Genomic DNA, 24,258 nt, shown 5'->3' with positions numbered 1-24,258 from the left:
CTCCAGTTTACCTGCAGTCTTCATAAAGTGCATCGATAATATGAATAAATGGTAGTGCATACACAGAGAAGGTCCTTCCCACTAGAAAATACATACATAAGGTATGCATTCTTCGAGTGTATGTAAATCCCAATAATTAACTTTATTTGCTCGCTCTTGGTCTGCTAAATATACCAAGAAAAGCCTCATGTTTTACCAGGTTAATAAGGGCAAAAAAATAGGATTTTTTTAAAACAGCTTACCTGTAAAATCCTTTTCTTTCGAAGGACATCACGGGACACAGAGCCACAGTAATTACTGATGGGTTATATAGGTATCACTGGTGATTGGACACTGGCACACCCTATCAGGAAGTTCAACCCCCTATATAATCCCTCCCCCTTGCAGGGATACCTCAGTTTTGTAGCCAAGCAATATAGTGTATTAGAAGAGGGGCGGGACCTCTGTGTCCCGTGATGTCCTTCGAAAGAAAAGGATTTTACAGGTAAGCTGTTTTAAAAAATCCTATTTTCTTTCTCGAACATCACGGGACACAGAGCCACAGTAATTACTGATGGGATGTCCCAGAGCAATGCTACCTGAGGGGGGGAACCACGACCAAGTAGGGTGCAATCAGACCTGAGGACCCTGTACCGCTGCCTGCCTTCTCACATCCACCTGATAGAATCTGGTGAATGTATGAACTGAAGACTAGGTTGCGGCCTTGCAGATTTGAGCCATAGAGGCCCGGTGATGCACTGCCCAAGAAGCACCAATAGCCCTTGTGGAATGTGCCCTGATCTGAAACGGAGGAATCTTCTGTTTCAAACCGTAAGCTTGAATGATCAACTGTCGAATCCATTTAGAAATGGTAGCTTTTGACGCTGCCTGTCCTCTATTGGGACCCTCTGGCAGCACAAACAAAACATCCGTCTTGCGGATCTGAGTAGTTGCCCCTAGATAGGCCTTAACTGCTCTTACTACATCCAACGAATGTAGAGATCTCTCTTCCGGAGAACAGGGATCTGGAAAAAAGGAAGGTAGAACAATGTCTTGGTTTAAATGAAAATCAGAAACCACCTTCGGTAAAAAACTAGGATGAGGGCGTAGTACCACTCTATCCTTGTGTATAATCAAATAAGGCTCCTTACAGGAAAGAGCTGCTAATTCTGATACTCTTCTAGCAGAAGAGATGGCCACCAGAAAAATTAATTTTCTTGTCAACAAGACCAAAGGAATCTGACTTATTGGTTCAAAAGGCTGTTTCTGTAACACAGCCAGGACCAAATTCAAGTCCCAGGGGTTTAGGGGCGCTTTAACCGGAGGATTAAGACGCATCACCCCCTGCATAAAGTTTCGGACCAAAGAATGCGAAGCAAGTGGCCGCTGAAATAATACTGATAAAGCAGAAACCTGGCCCTTGATGGTACTCAAGGCCAGCTTCATCTTTAATCCCATCTGTAGAAAATCAAGGATTCTACCTATGACATATTTCCTGGGATGCCAACCTCTGGATTCACACCAGGTTATATAAGCCTTCCAGACTCTATGATAAATCATCCTGGAAGCTGGCTTCCTTGCATTAATCAAGGTAGATATGACAGGACCTGAGAGCCCACGACTCTTCAGAACGTGGGTCTCAATAGCCAAACCGTCAAATTTAGCGTTTGTAAGGCAGGATGGAACACTGGACCCTGAGATAACAGGTCTGGGCGTACCGGTAGGGTCCACGGGGAACCCACCGTCATCCTTACTATTTCTGCATACCAAGTCCTTCTGGGCCAAGCGGGGGCCACCAGAAGTACCGACTTCCTTTCCTGCCTGATCCTGCGAAGGAGTCGTGGTAGTAGCAGAATAGGCGGGAATGCGTAAATCAGTGAGAACCGATGCCACGGAATCACCAACGCATCCGTCCCGCATGCAAGAGGATCTTTTGTCCTTGCCACAAATCTGTCTATCTTTTTGTTGAATCGGGATGCAAAGAGATCTACATCTGGAACCCCCCATCTTTGGCATATGGCCCAAAAGACATCGGGATGCAGAGACCATTCCCCTGGAAGTAACTGCTGGCGACTTAGATAGTCCGCCTGCCAATTCTCTATTCCCGGGATGAAAACTGCCAATATGCATGGCACATGCATCTCTGCCCAGACTAAGATCTGGTTCACCTCTTTTTGAGCAGCTCGGCTCCAGGTGCCTCCCTGATGATTGACATAAGCCACTGCTGTGGCATTGTCGGACTGGATCCTGACCGGACAACCCTGTAGCCTGATAGTCCAGGCTTTTAGAGCTAGATGTATCGCCCGGATCTCTAGAATGTTAATGGGTAAGGTCCTCTCTGTCTTGGACCATACCCCTTGGACCGCAGCCTGTTCCAGAACTGCTCCCCAACCTGACAGACTGGCATCTGTTGTTACCACCGTCCAGGTAACCGGTAGAAAGGATTTCCCCTTCTGCAGGTTTTCGGGTATGAGCCACCAATTGAGGCTCTGACGCACCGCATGCGACAGGTGCATCGGAAAGTCTAATGCCTGAACCTTCTTGTTCCAGGTCGACAGAATACTGTGTTGCAGCATTCTTGAGTGAAACTGAGCATAGGGAACTGCTTCGAATGAAGACACCATCTTCCCTAGTAGCCTCATACAAAGGCGGACTGAGGGCCCCTACTTGGTCCTTACTGTCAGAATCAGCTCTCTCAAAGCAGTGATCTTTGCCTGGGGTAGAAATATTTTCTCCTGGCTTGTATCTATAATCAGACCTAAATACTCCAGTCTTCTTACTGGTTTTAGGAAAGACTTTTCTAAGTTGAGGATCCAACCCAGGTGTTCTAGATACCTGACCGTGGTCCTCAAGTTTCCATTCAAAGAGGCTACCGACCGGTCTATCAAGAGCAGGTCGTCTAGGTATGCTATGACAGCTATACCCTGAGCCCTTAATCTGGCCAGAGGAGGAGCCAAGATCTTTGTGAACACTCGAGGTGCAGTGGCTATCCCAAAAGGCAGAGCCACAAACTGGAAATGGCGCCCTCCTACCTCGAAGCGCAGAAACTTCTGATGAGCAGGAAAAATGGGCACATGCAGATATGCATCTCTGATGTCTATTGATGCCAGAAATTCTCCTCCCTGCAGGGTGGGAACTACTGTTCGAATTGATTCCATGCGGAAGGATTGAATCCTTAGGAATCGGTTCAGATCCCTCAAGTCCAAAATGGGCCTGACATCCCCATTTGGCTTTTGGACCGTAAAAAGGTTGGAATAGAAGCCCATTCCCTGGTCCTTTGCGGGAACTATCATAATGACCTCCTGCGACAAAAGTCGCTCTAACGCTAGAAGGAGCGACTGCTTCTTCTCTGGGTCTCTGGGAACATTTGATCTGAGGAACCGAGGAGAAGGGAATTCCTAAAACTCCAGCTTGTACCCTAAGGTTACCGTGGAGACTACCCATCTGTCCTGGAAGTCGTCGTGCCAGAGCTCTGAGAACTGTCGCAGTCTTCCCCCCACTCGAGTGAGCGGGGGCGCCCCCTCATGCAGAGGTCTTAGTGTTTTGCCTAGTAGGCTTCTTTCCCCAGGACTTCTTTTGTCCCTGGGGTTGACTCTTGTCTCTGGACCCCGATGGAGGCGGCCGTCGAGACTGCCTGGAGGCTGAAGCCCCCGGCGCTGGGGAAAGAGTCAGTTTGAAAGAGGGACGCTTACTCTTCTTCTTGACAGGTAAGAGAGTGCTTTTCCCACAAGAGATTCTCTTGATATAGTTATCCAAGTCCTCTCCAAACAACCTTGCACCACGAAATGGAAACCCAGCCAGTAGCTTCTTACATGGTGCTTCGGCTGACCAATTTTTCAACCATAGGATTCTACGTATATGCACCAACCCCAGTGAAAGACGGGAGGTTTGCACGATAGAATCTCTAATGGCGTCAACCACAAAGCATAAGGCCGCTGGAAGGTTAGCAAACCCCTGGGCCTGCTGTTCAGGTAATACTTTGATGACCTGCTTAACATGGTCTCTTAAGTATTGACAGACTCCAATCGCTGCTACTGCAGGTTGGGCCACTGATCCTGCTAAGGAGAAAACATCCTTCAATAGGGATTCCATCCTTTTATCTACAGGATCCCTGAGCATCTGAGCATTGTCTACAGGACAAGTCAGGCTATTATTTACGGAGGAAATGGCGGCATCAATAGCCGGTATTCCCCACATTTTAATAAACTTTTCTTCCATCGGATAAAGTGTTGAAAACTTTCTCGGCGGAAAAAAACGTTTGTCTGGGTGATCCCACTCAGAATAAATAAGCTTTTCAAGTAAAGTATGAACAGGAAAAGCATGTGCTGCTTGGAAAGGTTTCAGTGACCCCAAAGCAGAAGAGGATTCTTTAGCAGTTTCAGGTATGGGCAACTTAAATGTGGAGCGGACCAATCCAGTGAGGATCTGCACTAAGACTTTCTCCTCTTGGGAAGTCGCAGAGGGTCCCTCTCCACCTGAATCCTCCGAAGAGGAATCATCCATCCCATCCCGATCCTCTGAAAGGGATTCATCTCCTTTATCCCAGAGCTCCTCTGTCTGAGGGTCTTGGGGAACAGAGGAAAGCCTAGTGCGTTTTCTTCCACTGAGTGAAGACGTAATCACGGCCATTAATCTTTCCTCTAGACCATTAATGATTGAGGAAAAAACCTCTTGTGTAATATATACAGGGGCTGAAGTGCCAGAAGCAGGTGTAGCCCCTGACCCCGATGGCTCTCCCTGGCTAGCCGTCCCTGGCCCATCTTTAGGGGGGGGAGGATGCTGCCGACAGGGGGCCCTCAGAACCTGAATGAGATCCCCTAGTGTCTCTGGTTCCTGGGGTGCTTGAACCTCTTCTACCCATAGTGCAAAGCAACAAGGTGTGAGGTATACAAATGAACACTGCCCGCTGAGCGATGTAGTCTGGCTAAAAGCCTTGCTACCCAATGCTCAGTCTGGTGTTACTTCAGTAAATGCTGCCTAGGAGAATGCCTGTGTCCCACCTTACATGCGACCGTCAGCTCTGTGTCTCTCAGAAGGCTGAGTGCACCTGTACAGAGTGCCTTTAATAGCCTGCAACTGGCCTGAGTGGGAGTCTAAACACTCTGTGCTGACATCCCGCCCCCTCCTCTACCGCCCCCCCCCCCTCGAGTTTTGAAAAAAACGAGCGCTTCCCGCACTGCCGACTCTCCTGTCATGCTTCTGGAGAAAAGGCTGGGGATGGGGGGGGGGGAAGGAGGGAGACTGGTAACAAGATCTGCCTGAACGGCTATCTTCAGAGATGGTGGCCATTAGGCCGCAGAGCCCGGGTGGTATAACCACTTTCTAGACCCCTGTGGCCCCTCTCTAGCCTGGGGGGGAACATTCAAACATGAGAAATCCCCCTTTCCACCTTACCTGTTTGCAGCCTGCTTTGAGATGCTGGGACATAATCAGCAATGAACACCTGAGACAGTCAGTCAGCATGTGTAGGTTTGTGCTCTTGGCAGCCCCCGGTGGTCACAATAGGCATAGCATGCATTTACCTTAAAGGAGAAAAGCCACTAGAACTCAAAAATTCTGTGGAATCTCCTCTTACCTTATCCAGCCGCAGGGTGCTGTTTACACAGACCCAATCTTCACCTCTCACGGTGGGCTCCGTTTGAAAAAACTGTCAGAGACTGGGGCCCCCATCAGTAGGGAGATCCAACAGTTCTGGGACCGTAAAGCACCTCGCCAGAAATTAGGAAGTTTAAAGCCATTTTCTGATCTGCGGGGTCCAGCTCTCTAAAAAGAGAAGCATTACGGGTAAAACCTCGTTTCTTCGGACACGAGGCCCGGGTACCATTCAATTCGGCCATGAAAAGACACTTTGAATGGATCCGGTTCGCCTGGCTTGCCCCAGTATAGGATCTTAGGATATTCCCTTTGGAGCTCAGCACAGGACATCTTTACACGTCCATCACCTAAGACACTGGCGTAAAAACTGAGGTATCCCTGCAAGGGGGAGGGATTATATAGGGGGTTGAACTTCCTGATAGGGTGTGCCAGTGTCCAATCACCAGTGATACCTATATAACCCATCAGTAATTACTGTGGCTCTGTGTCCCGTGATGTTCGAGAAAGAAAATACCTTTCGATTCTGCCAGAAATCTCAATTACTTTCTGTGGCCTCTGCTAGCCTATCATTAGCATTCTTTTCAGATGTCTCTGAACTTTTTTTTTTTCACTTTGTTTTTATTGAAAAAAAGCAAAAGGATATTACACATGCATAGTATGGTAAAGTGCATATAGAAATGCTTATACAAAGTCTCTACCCTCGTCAAAATGGAGAATAGGATAAGCATCAACAAAAAAAAAATAGGTCATCAATGAAGTATAAAAGCAGGGGATGCATCAACCAACAAGTGATGGAGGAGATCCCTGAAACAATGTGACCTTGGTTTGTAACAACAAACTGGAAACAGTGGGTTTAAGAAACAATCAAAGTAATGGCACAAAGAAGAAACCTATAAATAGATGGCAGTTATACAGCAAAATAGAGCGAACAGCTAATTGTGGTGGAGGAGGGCCCACCCCCCCCGTTTATGGAGAAGAAGAGGTGGGTGGGGTTAGATGTTCTATAATCCTATAAACTAACTGACTTATGGTGACAACACTGCCCCTCCACAGATACAGTACAGTAAATGAGTGTTGCTGCCCGGAGGACAGAATGTGCGTTACTGGTCAGATCACCAGCTGGAAATAAAAAAAGGAAAAAACCTACATAAAATAAAAAGGTAACGGTCACCACATCCAAGGACTGGTAAGCTGAAATATATTCAAGTTTTGTTCTTGGGTTTAGAAAAAGAAATTTAAGCCCAAAATTGTAAAGACAGTCTAAGATACTGCCTCAAGAAAGCTCTTGGATGTGTTCTGAGGAACACCTGGTTCAAATGTTCATCACCTTGGAAGGTCTTTTTGTATTTCAATAATTTATTGGTTTTTCACCAAAAGAGAAAGATACAACAATACTTTCCAGTAGGAAAGTGTACAGGTGTAAAAATAACAATAAAAATAGATATAAAACATTAAAAAATGTGCTTAAGAGCAAAGTGTCTGTCAATGCACAGCTACATCAAGCCAAATCAATGCACTTGTAAAATTCAGATCTAATCCTTGGAAGGACTTTTTTAAACATCTAAAAGTTAAAAGCATCAAATACAGTGGGACGTACTAAAACTGCTTTTTGAGATGATTGGATGATGGGATTATTGGCTGTAATACTGAGAACCCTCACTAGATGTCAGTGTAATTTATACACATCTCTATGGTAATGACTCTGATGTTTCTCAAAATATGTTATTATTTCCTGCAGTGCTTGATACAATGTTGCAAGAAGCAGTTGCTAATGTTTAACTGTTCACTTGCTAATGGAAAAATTACATTTGACCTGTTTTTGATGGGAATATGGGTAGAATTATTATTTCTCATGGGGTTTATGAGAGGAATATCATGTTAACACCTGACAATGAACATATTTAACTCATTACTGATAATAATATGCATATAATTATTTTTCTACATGGGGATTATGGGTGGAATATTGTTAAACATACATAGGTATATATTAAAACCTATTTCAGATATTAATATGCATGTAATTTTTCTACACAGGGATTATGGGTGCAATATTACAGTTAAACATACATAGCAACATATTCAACCCCATTTCTGATAGGAAATATGCATTAGACACAAACACTGTCAAAAAAATTGTTCGTTTTCGTTTCATTCGTTTTTCGGGTCATTCGTTATGATCGCAATTAATACATTCTTACATTTCTACATTAGTAAATTCGTACATTCGTAAGTTAGAAAATTCGGAAATTCAAAAATCCGAAAACCTGAAATAGTAACTAACTATTACATTTATAGGTAATGTAATTTCCTTCCAAATATGGCTGTTAGTGAACGTAACGATTAAAAATTTATCCGAAATTACGAATTATTCGAAATAACGAATGCCACATATAAACAGATGGAATGGAATAAATAATATTAATGAAAAGTTTTTATTATTGTTATTTATTATTGTTAATTCATTACGTTCCATTCTTGTTTGGATACGGCATTCGTTATTTTGGATAATTCGTAACTTTGGATAAATTTGCATTTGTTACATTCACTAACAGCCAAATTTGAAAGGAAATTACAATACCTATAATTTAATAGTTAGTAATAAGTAAGTTATTATTATTTCAGATTTACGAATTTACTAATTTAGGGATGTACAAATGTATGAATTTACGAATGTGCAAATGTTTGAATTTACAAATTTTCAAATATGCGAATTTACAAATGCGCGGAAAAATTTGTTAATTCGGATATTTCCGAATTAACGAATTTGTTAAAAAACAAATTCGGAACAAAACGAATTGCACATGTCTAATATGCACATCATTTTTTTTCTACATGGGTATTATGGGTGGAATATTACAGTTAACCATACATGGGAACATATTTAACCCATTTCTGATAAGAATATGCATATAATTATTTTTCTACATGGGGATGATGGGTGGAATATTGTAGTTAAATATACATAGGAACATATTCAATCCATTTCTGATAAGAAAATGCATATAATTATTTTTGCACATGGGGATTTTGGGTGGAATATTACAGTTAACCATACATAGGAATATATTAAACCTATTTCTGATCTGAATATGCATATCATTATTTTTCTATATGGGGATTATGGGTGCAATATTGTAGCTAAACATGCATAGGAATATATTCAACCCATTTCTGATAACAAAACGCATATAATTATTTTTGTACATTAGGATTTTGGGTGGAATATTGTAGTTAAACATACATAGGAACATAAACCTATTTCTGATAAGAATATGCATATAATTATTTTTCGACATGGGGATTATGGGTGGAATATTGTAGTTAAACATACATAGGAACATATTCAACTTATTTCTGATATGAATATGCGTATAATTATTTTTCTACTTGGGGATTAGGGGTGGAAGATCGTAGTTAGGTTTAATATATTCCTATGTATGTTTAACTACAATACTCCACCTATAATCCCCATGTAGAAAAATAATTATATGAATATTCTTATCAGAAATGGGTTAAATATAGAGGTCGACCGATATGAGTTTTTCTCTGGCCGATGCCGATATTTAGAAATTGCAGCGGCCGATGGCTGATATATGATGCCGATTTTTTTGGGCCGATATGTTTTTTTTTTTTCCTTCATCTCATAAAATATAACAGTTTAGACCCCTTTCACACTGGGGCGTTTTTCAGGCACTTTTGGGCTAAAAATAGCACCTGTAAAACGGCTCCCCTACAGTCTCAGTGTGAAAGCCCAAGTGCTTTGGCAGTGGCACTACACAGCGCATTTAATCCCTTCATTGGCCGCTAGCTGGGTTATAAGCACCCCGATGGCAGCCGAATAGTGCCGCTAAAATGATGGTAAAGCGCCGCTAAAACTAGCAGCGCTTTACCGTCAACGCCCGCCCACTCCAGTGTGAAAGCAGCCGTAAGTAATAAGTGATACAGAAAATGTCTTACATTTAAACATTTATTAAACAAAACAAACCTCCAATCAGTTCACTTGTATGTATAATTTAGATTAAAAAAAACCTGTATCTTAAATATTAAACACACAAAAACAGGTAATAACTTTTGGACGAAAAAAAAACAAAGTTACTTACTGGTAACGTTCTTTCCCGGAGTCTTTCAGGACTGCCACCTGAGACCTTGGCTCCTCCCCTCTGTAGGAAACACCTGCGCCAGCCTTCTTATAAATTTCCTCCTCCCCTGCTGGCTCCTCAGTTCTTTGAAGAGCACCTCCAGTTTGCTGGGGAGACACAAGAACATATGATACACATAATCAACTATATCACATTTCCTGCAAGGAAATCTTTATGCCTTAGTATACATTTGGGTGGGTACCCAGCTGTCCTAAAAGACTCCGGGAAAGAACGTTACCAGTAAGTAACTTCGTTTTTTCCCTAATCGTCTTTCAGAACAGCCACCTGAGAGGATAACCGAGCACTTACCCCTAGGGCGGGACCACAGCTTGTAGGACTTTGTGTCCAAAGCTCTGATCCTTGGCTGACCACAGATCCACTCTATGTTTTACAAAAGTGGCGAAGCTGGACCAGGTTGCAGCCTTACAAATCTGTTCTGGCGTTGCTCCAGCTCTCTCTGCCTTTGACGCTGCCATTGACCTTGTGAAGTGTGCCCTGATTCCCTCTGGGTTCTGCTTGCCCCCTAGCTTGCACGCCTATTCAATGGCGTTTCTTAGCCACCTGTCTATAGTGCTTCTTGAAGCCATAGCTCTAGAAATTAAAATAAAGAATCCGTCTTTCTAAGTGTTTTTGTTACCTCTAAATAATGTAAGAAGCATCTCCTGATGTCTAAATTATGAAACTTTATTTCTTGTTCTTTTGAAGGATTTGAACAAAATGAGGGTAACACTATGTCTTGGTCTCGGTGAAACTTCGAGGCCACTTTGGGCAGAAATCCCGGATCCATTTTAAAGACTATGCGATCCAGGAAAATCTGACAAAAAGGGGGTCTAATCGATAGGGCTTCTATCTCACAGACCCTTTTGGCTGTAGTGATCTCCACCAAAAAGATTGCTTTCAGTGTCAGCATCTTTAGGCTGCAATCTTTCAAGGGCTCAAAGGGTTCTGCTGTCATAGTTTCCAGCACTAATGACAGGTCCCATTTTGGAAAGGCTGAACTCTGTATCGGCCTCTGCCTGCTCACGGATCTAAAGAGTCTGATTATCCATGGATCTGCTGCTAAGCTTCTTTCCTGGTAAACTGACAGTGCTGACACCTGACTCTTTAGCGTACTGAGACTTAGGCCTTTATCTACACCACTCTGTAGAAACTCTAATGCCCCGTACACACGGTCGGAATTTGTTCGGACATTCCGACAACAAAATCCTAGGATTTTTTCCGATGGATGTTGGCTCAAACTTGTCTTGCATACACACAGTCACACAAAGTTGTCGGAAAATCCGATCGTTCTGAGCGCGGTGACGTAAAACACGTACGTCGGGACTATAAACGGGGCAGTGGCCAATAGCTTTCATCTCTTTATTTATTCTGAGCATGCCTGGCACTTTGTCCGTCGGATTTGTGTACACACGATCGGAATTTCCGACAACGGATTTTGTTGTTGGAAAATTTTATCTCCTGTGCTCCAACTTTGTGTGTCGGAAAATCCGATGGGAAATGTCCGATGGAGCCCACACATGGTCGGAATTTTCGACAACACGCTCCGATCGGACATTTTCCATCGGAAAATCCGTCCGTGTGTACGGGGCATAAGACTGCCACTGAGCTTTGTGTTTTGAAGTTGTTTTCTGTGCACCATCTGCTAAAACATTTCCATACTCTTTGATAGATAATCCGTGTCTCAACCTTTCTGCTTTTCAGCAGTGTCTCTATTAAACAGCTTGAGAACACTTTTGCTTTTAACAGCTGCTCCTCAGATACCAGGTGGCTAAATTCCACCTTTCTAACCGGGGACAGTACACTGGGCCCTGTGAAAGTAGGTCTTCCTGGACTGGTAACAACTAGGGGGGCTCTATGGCGAGTTCTTTGAGCATAGAGAACCACGATCTCCTGGGCCAGTGAGGTGCTATGAGAATCAGAGATGCGTTCTCTGTACGCAATTTTCTTATCACCGCTGGTGTTAGTACCGGTGGGGGAAAGGCATAACATCTCTTGAACGTCCAATTTTGTGCTAATGCATCTACCCCGAGAGCTCCATCTTCTCTTCTCAGGGAAAAGAATGCTTGAACTTTCCTGCTTTCTATTGATGCAAATAAGTCCACCTGAGGTGTTCCCCATTTTTTTATAATCTGCTGGAATACCTCTTGTTTTAACACCCAATCACCTTCTCTCACTCTGTTCCTGTTGAGGAAATATGCCACTTTGTTTAAATCCCCTTTTAAGTGGACTGCTGATAACGAGAGTGTGTTTTCCTCTCCCCAGCTCAGGATTTCCTTTGCTAAAGACCACAGGGCTCCGCTTTTGGTTCCCCCTTGTCTGTTTATGTAGGCGATTACCAATGAGTTGTCGGACCTGACCTGTACATGATGTCCCTTCAACTCTCTCTGGAAGGATTGAAGCGCAAACCATACTGCCTTCAACTCTTTCCAATTGGACGGCCTCATCCTCTCCTCCTTTCCCCAAGACCCTTGTGCGATTTGGGAGTTTAAATGTGCTCCCCACCCTATGCCACTTGCGTCTGTGGTTAGAGTTTGGGAAATGGGTAGGATCCATAGCCTTCCTTTGTTTACATTTTCTGCTCTTCACCACCATAGGGTCTTTTTTACCCCTGCTGGTATTAACACTTGTGTATCCAAATGATTCCTGCTTGTGACCCCATATCCTTAATAGGAACATCTGTAATGGCCAAAAATGTAGACTTGTCCATTGTACCGCTGGAATTGCTGATGTTAGCAACCCCAACGTCGACATGATTTTTCTTATTGAATATGGTAAATTGGTCTGTATTCTTTTTATTTCTCTTTGGATTTTTTCCCATCTTCTCCTTGGGTAGGAATATTCTTTGTTGCACTGAATCTATTATATACCCCAAATACTTTATTTGTTGGGTGGGTTGTAGATTGGATTTCTCTACACTTATCAACCAACCTAGACTTTCCAGGAAAGTCTGTGTGTATTCTAGGTTTTCTAGCAATCTCCCGGGGGAGTCTGCAAAAAGGAGAAGGTCGTCTAAATAGGCAATGATGGATATGCCTTTTAGTCGTAATGGTGCCAAAGCTTCTGCCAGAATTTTTGTAAAAATTCTTGGTGAGGAAGACAGGCCGAAGGGTAGAGCTCAGAATTGAAGGTGTAAGGTTTCTTTCCCTGTTTCTATTGCTAATCTTAGAAACTTTTGACAATTTTGGTGTATGGGTATGTGTAGGTACGCATCTTTTAAATCCAGGGAGACCATATAACAGCTTGATAGTAACAGGGCCTTCACTGAGTATATGGAATCCATTCTGAATCTTTTGTAAGTTATGGATAGATTTAAGGGTTTGAGGTTGAGAATTGGTCTGACTTTTCCCAAGGGTTTTTGTACTCCGAATATATGGGAGTAGAAACCCTGCCCTCTTTCTTCCCTTGGTACCTTGATGATTACACCTTGTTTCCTGAGATCCGTTATGCAACTCATTAATCCTCTGGCTTTTTCCCTGTTCTTTGGAAGCTTGGTGGTGTAAAATCTGTTTGGGGGTGAACTTGAGAATTCCAGGTAATACCCCTCTCTTATTGTTCTCAGAATAAACTGACTGGAGGATATCCCTTCCCATTGCGGGAGAAAGGCCCCCAGTCTTCCTCCCACTGGGACTACTTTGTCATTGTTTATTTTTGGCTTGTTCAGGAGGACGAAAAATCGCTCCTCCCTTGCCCTTCCCTCTCTGGACCCAAGGTCTTTTTTGGTTTTCTGCCTTGGGTGCTTAGAAACGGGATTTTGTGTCCCCCCTCTGCTTCCTTTTATTCTGGTGTGGCTGACTCCAGGTTGCTTTGCGTTTCAGTGGAAACGCTTTCTTTTTGTCCGCTGTACAGTCCAGCACTTCTTCTAACCCTGGCCCGAACAGCAGGTCCCCTGAAAAAGGGATCCCGCAAAGTTTGGCTTTAGATGCGCAATCACCTTGCCATGTTTTTAGACAAAGGGCCCTCCTTGTGGAGTTGGCTAGTGCCGAAGATCTGGCTGCCATGCGTACCAGTTCTGCTGATGCATCCGCGATATACGCGATGCCTCGCAGAAGAGTGGGAAAAGAGGATAAAATCTGCTCTTTTGCAGTTCCTTCCTCGATGTGCGCCTGAATCTGGTTTAACCAGAACTCTACATTTCTGGCCACTACCGTGACTGCCATGGCTGGCTTTAGGCTTCCCACTGTGGAGTCCCATGACTTCCTTAACAGAGAGTCCATCCTCTTATCCATTGCTTCAGATAAGACCCCCATATCCTCAAAAGCTAGATCCGTATGTCTCGATACTTGTGAGAACGCCGCATCTAGCTTCGGGGTTTTATTCCATACTGATGATTTATCATCTGAAAATGGAAACCGTCTTTTTAAGGCTTTAGAAAAGAATGGCTTTCTTTCTGGTTCCTGCCACTCTTTCTTAATTGCCTCTACTAATACTTCATGAACGGGAAAATTCTTCTTTTCCTGTTCCCCTAAACCCTCATACATTTGATCATGCAGGGATAAAGGTTTCTTCTCAGTTTGTATACCTAATGTGGTATGAATGGCTCTCAGAAGCTGGTCGACCTCTTCCAATGAGAACTTGTAACAGGAGGGTTTTCTGGAATCCCCTTCCAGGGCCTCCCCCTCTGATTCTTGGGAGCCGGACGCTGCGCTGTCAGGCTCCTCTTCTGCCTCCTCCCTAGGGGCTGATGCAAGGCCTGCACTAGTAGAGGGTAGTGCTTGTATTTTTGGTAGTGTTGTTTGTACTGCAGGAGGAGCAGTCTGCAGCTGTGGGATCTGAAACCTTTCAAAGAAGGTTTTAAAGGATTCAAAAGGTATTTGATAGTTCCTTGACAGAAGCTGCTAAATCACTGCCCTGCTCAGTGGAATGTTCCTGTACTAGTTTGTTAATACATTCCTTACACAATGCTTTCCCCCAGGAATCTTTAAGTGTATTTTTACAGGAATGGCACCTCCTCTTTGAGTTGTGAGAGGGCCTGGCTTTGTCTGTTTTCTGAAATGATATAAAAGAAAAAACCCCACAGTATTAACACTACCATAATCTTCTCCTGCAAAACTGCAGGTGCGTAGTGTTTTTCATGTGGGCTTACCTCACCAGGGGCCCCATGAACCACCCTCTGACACCAGAGGGCACTTTACCTACCCCCTCTCTATTTGTGCTGTTGGGGGGGGCGGGAGCGGTGAGTTCAGGCCAGGGAAGTTCCACCCTAGGTCCCCCTTACCTTAACATGGCTGGAGCTGGTCTCTGCTGGAGCTGCAGTCTGGTCTCTACCTTCTGCATTCGACATTATGGGGTCACCACCGGAGCCTTTGCTGTCTCTACAGCATGTGCGGCTCCTCTCCAGCCCATAACTGGCTCCTTTTCATGATTCGCGACCGGAACTGGAGGCCGCGAACCCCGAAGTACACGCCCCTTTCGCCGGACATGACGTCACCCGCCACAGGCGCCGTGCGGTCCCAATACCCGGCGTGAATATACTGCCAGTGCTACACGCTGCTGAGGGTATGGGACAGCTGGGCCTGCACCGCCTGCTACCGCACTCGGCACTGAAAAGGAGCCCCCCTGACCTCCGTCTGCACTCAGGGATGCGGGGGTGACAAATCCTCCTCCAGGTTAGTTTCTTCCCCTGGACTGCCCAAGGAGCCTCTGCTCCCTTTTAGGACAACTGCCTGAGCCTCCTGGCTTGGTTCCACTGGTGTCTCCCCTCTGGAGGAAACACAAATAACTGAGGAGCCAGCAGGGGAGGAGGAAATTTATAAGAAGGCTGGCGCAGGTGTTTCCTACAGAGGGGAGGCGCCAAGGTCTCTCAGGTGGCTGTCCTGAAAGACAATTAGGGGAAAAATGGGCTAACTTTACTGTTCAGTTTTTTTTTTTTAATTCATTAAAGTGTATTTTTTCCCAAAAAAATTGCGTTTGAAAGACCGCTGCGCAAATGCCGTGTGACATAAAATATTGCAACAACTGCTATTTTATTCCCTAGGGTCTCTGCTAAAAAAAAAAATATATAAATGTTTGGGGGTTCTAAGTGATTTTCTAGCAGAAAATACAGGATTTTAACTTGTAAGCAACAAGTGTCAGAAAAGATTTAGTCTTTAAATGGTTAAACTGAAAACTCCTACACAGGGAGTTCAGTCCATTAATAAGTATAAACATTGTATCTCTTTGGTTCTTTTCTCAGACTTGGCAGGCTGCCCAGATAAGAGACACAAGTTGCTCCATGGGAAGACTTCTATTACAGAAGTCATTTGCAAGTCGCGCTGAAGTTTTAAATTGGCCTTTTTTTATCAGCACAATCGGCCGATGCCGATTAAAAAATGCCAAAAAATGGCTGATATAATCAGCCAGCTGATATATCGGTCGACCTCTAGTTAAATATGTTCCGATGTATTATTAACTACAAAATTCCACCCATAATCCCAATGTAGAAAAATAATTATATGCATATTCTTATCAGAAACGGGTTAAATATGTTTCTATGTATGTACAATATTCCACCCATAATCCCCAAGTAGAAAAAAAATGATATGCATATTCTTATCAGAAATAGTTTTAATATGTTCCTATTTATGTATAACTACAATATTCTACCCATAATCCCCATGTAGAAAAAAAATGTATATGCATATTCTTATCAGAAATTGGTTAAATATGTTCCTATGTATGGTTAACTGTAATATTCCACCCATAATCCCCATGTACAAAAATAATTATAAGCATATTCCTATCAGAAATGGGTTGAATATGTTGTTATATATGTTTAACTACAATATTCCACCCATAATCCCCATGTAGAAAAATAATTATATGCATATTATCAGTAATGGGTTAAATATGTTCATTGTCAGGTGTTAACATGATATTCCTCCCATAACCCCCATGAGAAATAACAATTCTACCCATATTCCCATCAAAAAACAGGTCAAATGTAATTTTTCCATTAGCAAGTGAACAGTTAAACATTAGCAACTGCTTCTTGCAACTTTGTATCAAATATTTTGAGAAACAACATCAGTCATTACCACATTATATATATATATATATATATATATATATATATATATATATATAAAGTACACTGACATCTAGTGAGGGTTATCAGTATTGTAGCCAATAATCCAATCATCCCAATATGCAGTTTAGTACGTCCCAATACAGCCATCACATTTCGAGAGGAAAAAGTCTCCCCCTTCTTCTGGGCTTGATGAGTCGATGTTAGTGAGATGAACTTTTGCACCAGGCACTCCTTAGTACAACACCCAAGAATTTACTGTCAGTCAAGTGCTTCCTTTGTCGCTATCAGAGAGGTAGCAGCCTAGGACCAGAAAAGGGTCCCCTATACTATATTTCAACCACGGATCTGCTTCTTTCAAGGGAAAAAAAAAAAAAATCACTTTATGGTAGATCCACTGGAACAAAGATTCACTTCTATCAGTACACACATAAGGCAACAAGGAAACCCCAATATGCTTTTTATTGGGCATATCAATACACCACTATTAATTATAAAAATTCCTAAAGCGCTGAAGTGGACTAAAAATTATTTTGTAAAAATGTTGAAAAAATACAATAGTGAACAAATTTTAAAAGGTAATACAGCTGCAATTAGTGACACCCCACAGTTTGTTATAAAAGAAATAAAGTGATGCGCTTGTATTATCTCTATGTTATTATACTGCCTCTTGTGCCTGTCTTTTATTTCTAAAGTAAGTGAAACATTGTGTGAGACTTTTTGTTAAATAGTAACTTGTGTTTAGAAAATACACCTTAACAACTAAATTACATAGACACATATAAAGAGATATGTTCAGGAGATACTGTGTTGCAAGCCTTTTTGTGAAATTCCCCTATTACACGCTCCCAAAACCTTCAGCCAGTGGTACTAATAAAAATTTCTAATATATGAAGCATATAATTATGTGATCAAAGTCAAATCATAGTGATTAATCCACCAAATTGAATTGAAATGATACCTCCTCTTCTGTTAAGCCCAGGCTTAGTGAGTCTGTGTCAGCAGTGGAGCGGCTTGTCTGTAATCAGCCGCCGGCATAGAAGAGTTGTTTCTCAGCTTCTACTGCTCTTCCCCCATATAGAAGATAAAATTGTGAAGAAACACCATTGCACAGATATCAGCCAGATTTTAGATAACATAAAAAACCACTTGTTACCACTCACATGCTCCCTTAGACATAGATCGCATTGATTCAGGATAATGGTCAGTCACATTCAGCTCCGTGCTGCTGCTCATACACTCACAGGCAGATCGCACTCCAAACAGAGCGTCACAGGCTAATTCTCCCCACGCGTATCATCACTGACACGTGACTTTTTCAAGGGTGCTAGTGTAGCCGCTCTCACCGGTATATATAGTTTGTATACCAGTTACTATAGCAACCTGAGGAGTAAATGTGTCATCATACCATACTGCGATTTTGGAAACATATGCTGTTTATTTAATACACAACTTGACATACCATTTATTTAAATAAAACCACTGTAAAAGTTTAACAACACATTCGCTTTCTTTAACACATAGTATCTAGTATGGGTTAATTATGCACGGATAATACCCACATACCTAACTATTGCATAAATAAATAAATTCATTATTTCCCCTTCACTCTACATTAATTAAAAAATCCCTGCTGGTACACTATTTGCATTATGTGTTGTTAAACTTTTACAGTGGTTTTATTTAAATAAATGGTATGTCAAGTTGTGTATTAAATAAACAGCATATAGTGGGGGAAGATGGTAGTTGCGCTGTGATGAAGGGGGGGGAGGGGGAGCTACAAAGATGACTAAAGTGGCAAAGTGAACTAAAAAAGCAGAAAACGGGCCAATGCATGAATAGATCCTACATGCTAAAAGAACATGGTGGGGATGCAGTGCAGTGCAACGTAGCTGATCAACATGACATGTTGCGGGCAGATAAAGCCTAATATATAAAGGTAATCGTGAAACAGTGACTGCTTGAATATAGCAAAACAAAAATGCATATACTAACACAAATAGGATGAATAATGACACAATACAAAAAAAAAAATATATATATATATATATATATATATATAATGCAAGAAAAATATATGTGGGCTAGTGCTCCATTAGCAAAAACGTGCCAGATCCTGGTGAACTACAAGTGACAAATCCCTAGGACAAACATGAATATTAGTTCTATCATCCAGTCCAAAAAACAAAAACACGTGATGAGAAACACAAAACAAGTCCAATCGTGAAGGGAGGGGGGGGATCTTCAGTGAGGACACCTCCGTGTTTGCAAGCCGCTTACCTTACAGCTGTAAAGTGTACAGCCTGTGTTGCAAATGACCCGCAGGTGTAGACGTTCCGTGTATACAGGCAGTGACAATGATGAACATGCCAAGCGAAATATAAAAAATAAAAAGTATACAGCATGTAAAATAACTCTGCAACGACCACAGTGGAGGGGGGGCAAGACACACACAGGGGGAGGTTGCACTCACTTTCATGAAGTGAGTGTGGGCATCAATCCACGAGCGCCAAGCTCGTATGCCTCCAGGAGTGTCACCAATCTGGAATCTGTCCCCATGCCTGGAAACTGGAATATGTCCCAGTGCCTCTCTCCTCAGTGTTCGTCAGGTAGAGTAGTGATGTACAGTGTGAGGGGGAAAGAGACGCACATAGCGTGATCCCATATAAAAGGTATATTTATTTAATAAAACAAGTCCAATCAACTTACATTTAAAACAATGCTGCAGTGTGTAGTAACTACGAGCGCCGAGCTCGTCTCCTGTTGTTTGTCTGTGGCAGCGTCCCGTGCTCCAATCCTAATGCATATCGTCACGTCACGTGACTTCTTCAGAGGATAACCTTGGGACGCTGCCCCCCGACAGCGCAGGAGTTTCCACTTTCAAATAAACAGCATATGTTTCCAAAATCGCAGTATGGTATGATGACACATTTACTCCTCAGGTTGCTATAGTAACCGGTATACAAACTATATATACCGGTGAGAGCGGCTACACTAGCACCCTTGAAAAAGTCATGTGTCAGTGATGATACGCATGGGGAGAATTAGCCTGTGACGCTATGTTTGGAGTGCGATCTGCCTGTGAGTGTATGAGCAGCAGCACGGAGCTGAATGTGACTGACCATTATCCTGAATCAATGCAATCTATGTCTAAGGGAGCATGTGAGTCGTAACAAGTGGCTTTTTATGTTATCTAAAATCTGGCTGATATCTGTGCAATGGTGTTTCTTCACAATTTTATCTTCTATATGGGGGAAGACCAGTAGAAGCTGAGAAACAACTCTTCTATGCCGGCGGCTGATTACAGACAAGCCGCTCCACTGCTGACACAGACTCACTAAGCCTGGGCTTAACAGAAGAGGAGGTATCATTTCAATTCAATTTGGTGGATTAATCACTATGATTTGACTTTGATCACATAATTATATGCTTCATATATTAGAAATTTTTATTAGCACCACTGGCTGAAGGTTTTGGGAGTGTGTAATAGGGGAATTTCACAAAAAGGCTCGCAACACAGTATCTCCTGAACATATCTCTTTATATGTGTCTATGTAATTTAGTTTTAAGGTGTATTCTCTAAACACAAGTTACTATTTAACAAAAAGTCTCACACAATGTTTCACTTACTTTAGAAGTAAAAGACAGGCACAAGAGGCAGTATAATAACATAGAGATAATACAAGGCATCACTTTATTTATTCATTTTAAATACACCACTATTGTATATTTTTATTTTATAGTGCAATAGTTGATAATTTGTTCAGATCGCCAAAGAAATGAGCACAGGGCTGAGTTTCAAAAACTGTTCCATTAAAAAAATGGCACCAACAGATGTTGAAAAGCATCTCCATGTTTACACACTTGGCCATTTTAAGTTTTTAAAAAACAGAATCACAGAAAACCTACGATTTTCAATATTGCTTTAATAAAATCCACTTTTTTGGCTTACAATAGGTCTGTTAGTGGTTACTGCAAGATCCATGCTCTTTGCTAATCAGTTAAACCAAGATGCAGGTAGATGTGCGTCTCTAAGAGGCCATCATATATGTATCATAAATAAGCTAAAATGGATTGAGTGGCTACTTACCATTGGGGCAGTAACCTGGCAGGGCCTCCCACTGACAACTAAAGCAGCAATCTTCTACTCGACTCCGACTCTGAACCTGTGTCTGAACCTTCCTGTTGCCAGTCACTGCCTCAAAGCTTGTCACCACTTCCCCTTGCTCCAGAAGATATATAAACAAGGCTACAAGACACAAAAAGGCAGGCCACATCAATTACTGATCACTTTTCTATCAACTCACTTGACCAATTGTTCATGACAAATACTGTAACATTATTTATGTTCTATCAATATGAATGAAATAATGATGAAGAACCTAGTGATTTATTCATTAGATTGATGGATAAGCTCCCAAACCACATCCCAATAGTCAAATTACCTGAGAAAAATCAAATTGTATTGAAAGTGATTTTTATGGTGCATGGAATGCACAAAATATATAAAAATCCAATATTTTTAAATTCCTAAAGTTAAAAAGATAGACAATAAAACCAAGCGGTCTCTTCTCTTTGCTGTGAACTGATAATAAGAATCTTCTAACTTCCTGGAGGAGATTTCTTGACACTTTCGGCAAGTTGACGACTGCCCCTATATTATAAACAAAGATTTAACATTGAAACATTCTTTGTAGTAACATGGTGGTTGTGTGTCAAAGTGGAACTTTGACATCATCTCAGCCAATCAAAATAGCCAAAGATCAGAACTCAGAAGAAGACTGGCCAAAGATGTCAGCTGCCAGTGAGGGAACTCCAGGACTCAGTTTTAAGGATTGTATTTACAGGGAGCAGGGCTGCTGTTAGAACCCACTGGGCCCTAATACATCCAACCTGACAGTTATGAGTAATCAGTACCGATCACGCATTGTCTTCATTCAGGAAAGGGGCTGGTAAATATGACATATTTACCAGACCCTTCCCCCACTCTCCATCCTGAAGGATCCTATTGTATGCTTGCAACTACTGGCAGGAAGGAGAGAAGGGAAGCCAGTAGCGCCACAGGGCTAGGGGAGCACAAAAGGGGCAATGTATGGTTCATAGGGAGGTTGATAGTTGCGGCAGGGTGGGAGCAATTACTGGAACCGATCCCTTGAATGGCTCTCTGCAGCAGCTGAAAGCCGGTGTGAGTGAGAGGAGAAGAAGCCAACTTTCAGCTGTGGACAAGAGCCCTACAGGGGATCAGTTCTAGGGATTGCCCCCCTGCCATGCCAATCACCCTCCCGGCCCACATCTGATTCACCCTGCTGCCTGGGCCCCTGTACAGGAGGACCGGTGGTACCCCCTTATCTACGGCCCTGACAGGCAGAGACTGCTGTTGAATACTCCCTATGTATTTAAAAAAAACAAAAAAAACAAAAAAAAAAAAAAAAACACTATTCTATTTTTTTTAATAAAAGATAGATTTTTTGGAAATTCCATTTAAAACAATTGTTTCTATCTCTGGTATAATGACAAATAGCTAATTAAAATATAACAACAACTATTGTAAATCCTGACAGGCATCCTGTAACACCTATCAATGAACGCTTAACATTTAATCCAGCAATTAGAAGTTTAAAAATTGGGTTTGAAAGGCTTCATTGCCAAGACCCTTTTGCATGTTAAGCTGGCCATAGACAGATCGAAATTCTGCTGGTTCAGCAGGCAACGGTCTAATTTCGATCAGCATGTAGCAGTACCTACTCAACAGAAAATCAATTGTTTGATTGACTGTCAGAAGGACATCTTAGAAAAATATCCTCAGTCAGCTGCAGCCGCTGAGGTGCCGCTGTCAAAAAACATAGTCCCGGTGTGGGGGGAGGAAGGGGGTGTTCCTCTATCCATCTTGTTTGAGTGGATATAGGACAGTGTATGGCCAGCTTTATGCTGGGTCACCAGAATGCAAAGGATTAAGAACAGGGCAAGACAGAGATTACATTTGTATCAGGTGGTCCAGATTTCACCTTCCTATTTTACGTTCTCCTCCATGCCGCATTCTTAATTACTTTCATGTACAATGCAGTAGAATATCTAATGTGCTATACAAATCTCTAATTACAGACATAAAAACGTATAAAAAAGGGCGATACTAGAACAGGGAAGGAAAAAAAAATTAAAAATCCTGAGAGACCCCAAAAAGCAATTGCATCCACATTACCATGAACCTACCTTGCACGGTTTCATTACTAGTGTTGCGATAGGTGAGGTGAGCACGAAGCCCCAGACTGTATCCACTAGCACAGGCATTTACACATGAAGCCTCTAGGGGGAGCTGCACCCAGGTGCATGTATCAAATAGGCCTGGCATTCTGTTCCTGGCTTTTTATTAACTATTAAATGACTAGAATAAACAAAAACAAAAAAAGAAAATGAAATAATCAGCACTTTTTTTTTTACCAGTCCTCAGGTCTGTAAATGCTTGATGCAGGTTTTCATTATACACAAATTACATGACAATAAGTACTAGTTATTAAAGCGGACCTTCACCCTTTTTTCCCAACCTTCCTCTCCCTGCCTTCTCCCTTCCTAAAACACAACTCCAAAACAAAAAAAAATTGTTCTTTTTTTAAATGTATTTTTTTCTTTCTAAAGTTCAGGTCTGTTATTTTCTTCTAGATGAGGATGATGTTCCTGGACTCCACGCATGTGCTGCAATGCCGCAGGTCACGCCATGGTCCATTGCAGCACTTCTGCACATGCCCATGGTCCGGTGAATGGCCTCCTGGGGTTTCTATGTCACTCATCTAAGGAGGCAGCAGGGGGTTAAACGCATGCACAGACCCAGCAAAGATCCCTGTGGCGTGTTTGCTCATGCACTGGATATGAATTCAAGATGTCAGTGCCCGAGCGGAGCAGTGTAGGGGAACTTTCCCGACAGGCAAGACAACTCTAGACTCTGTGGATTAGTAAGGATGTTTTTTCTTACTTTTATACAGGGAAAGTTTAGAATTTAAACATTTTATTTTCCATGATGAGGAGTTAGAACCTCCTTAAGATTATTACTGTATGTGGAATAGAGGGCGAAACCTGCCAATGGGGACAACTGTTCCTGTGACAACTGTTTAAGAGGGAATTCTTCTCACAATAAAAAAGATATTCTCTCGCTTTCCCTTTACACTATAGGACAGGAAGTAAAGGGAAACCTTAATAAGACACCGATATGAAAAAAAAAACAAAACAAAAACAAACACACGGTACTGACAGTGCTTCAACCCTCCCTTACTCTACCCAAAATAAGCTTCTTTTCAATGCCATACTGTACATGTAGGCCCAGGCCTGTCTTGAAAAAACACCCAGGTAGGCAACCCTCTCCGACCTAACTAGATAGCAGGACTTGATGGGCATTGGTTGCACGCCTCCTGTTTTACAGGAACAAGGGCTCTTGCGTGTTCAAAACCTGCACATGCACAGTGCACTTTCTTTCCCTCTGATGCACAATGCGGAGCTCAGCTACCGCTGCAGCAGAGGGAGAGAGAGTGCATGGCACGGGTACTGAAT

At 42.4% G+C, this 24,258-nt stretch overlaps 1 protein-coding gene across 7 annotated transcripts in view; it reads right to left on the bottom strand.

Annotated features, from left to right (window-relative positions):
* VWA5B2 (von Willebrand factor A domain containing 5B2) overlaps window positions 1–24,258 on the bottom strand; it is a 123,796-nt gene that overhangs the window by 84,911 nt on the left and 14,627 nt on the right. For all 7 annotated transcript variants that reach the window (XM_073626588.1, XM_073626584.1, XM_073626581.1 and 4 more), the window contains 2 exons: window positions 22,930–23,101; window positions 20,810–20,968 (listed from right to left, as the gene is read on the bottom strand). In XM_073626588.1, the coding sequence (XP_073482689.1) occupies window positions 20,810–20,968; window positions 22,930–23,068 (298 nt within the window). In that variant the 5' untranslated portion in view covers window positions 23,069–23,101. The remainder of the gene's footprint in view (window positions 1–20,809; window positions 20,969–22,929; window positions 23,102–24,258) is intronic.

This window comes from Aquarana catesbeiana, linkage group LG04 (genome assembly GCF_042186555.1).
Source record: "Aquarana catesbeiana isolate 2022-GZ linkage group LG04, ASM4218655v1, whole genome shotgun sequence".
In the NCBI taxonomy this organism is placed as follows: Eukaryota; Metazoa; Chordata; class Amphibia; order Anura; family Ranidae; genus Aquarana; species Aquarana catesbeiana.
Note: the sequence above shows the minus strand (reverse complement) of the source record. Positions and strands in the feature narration are given on the sequence as shown.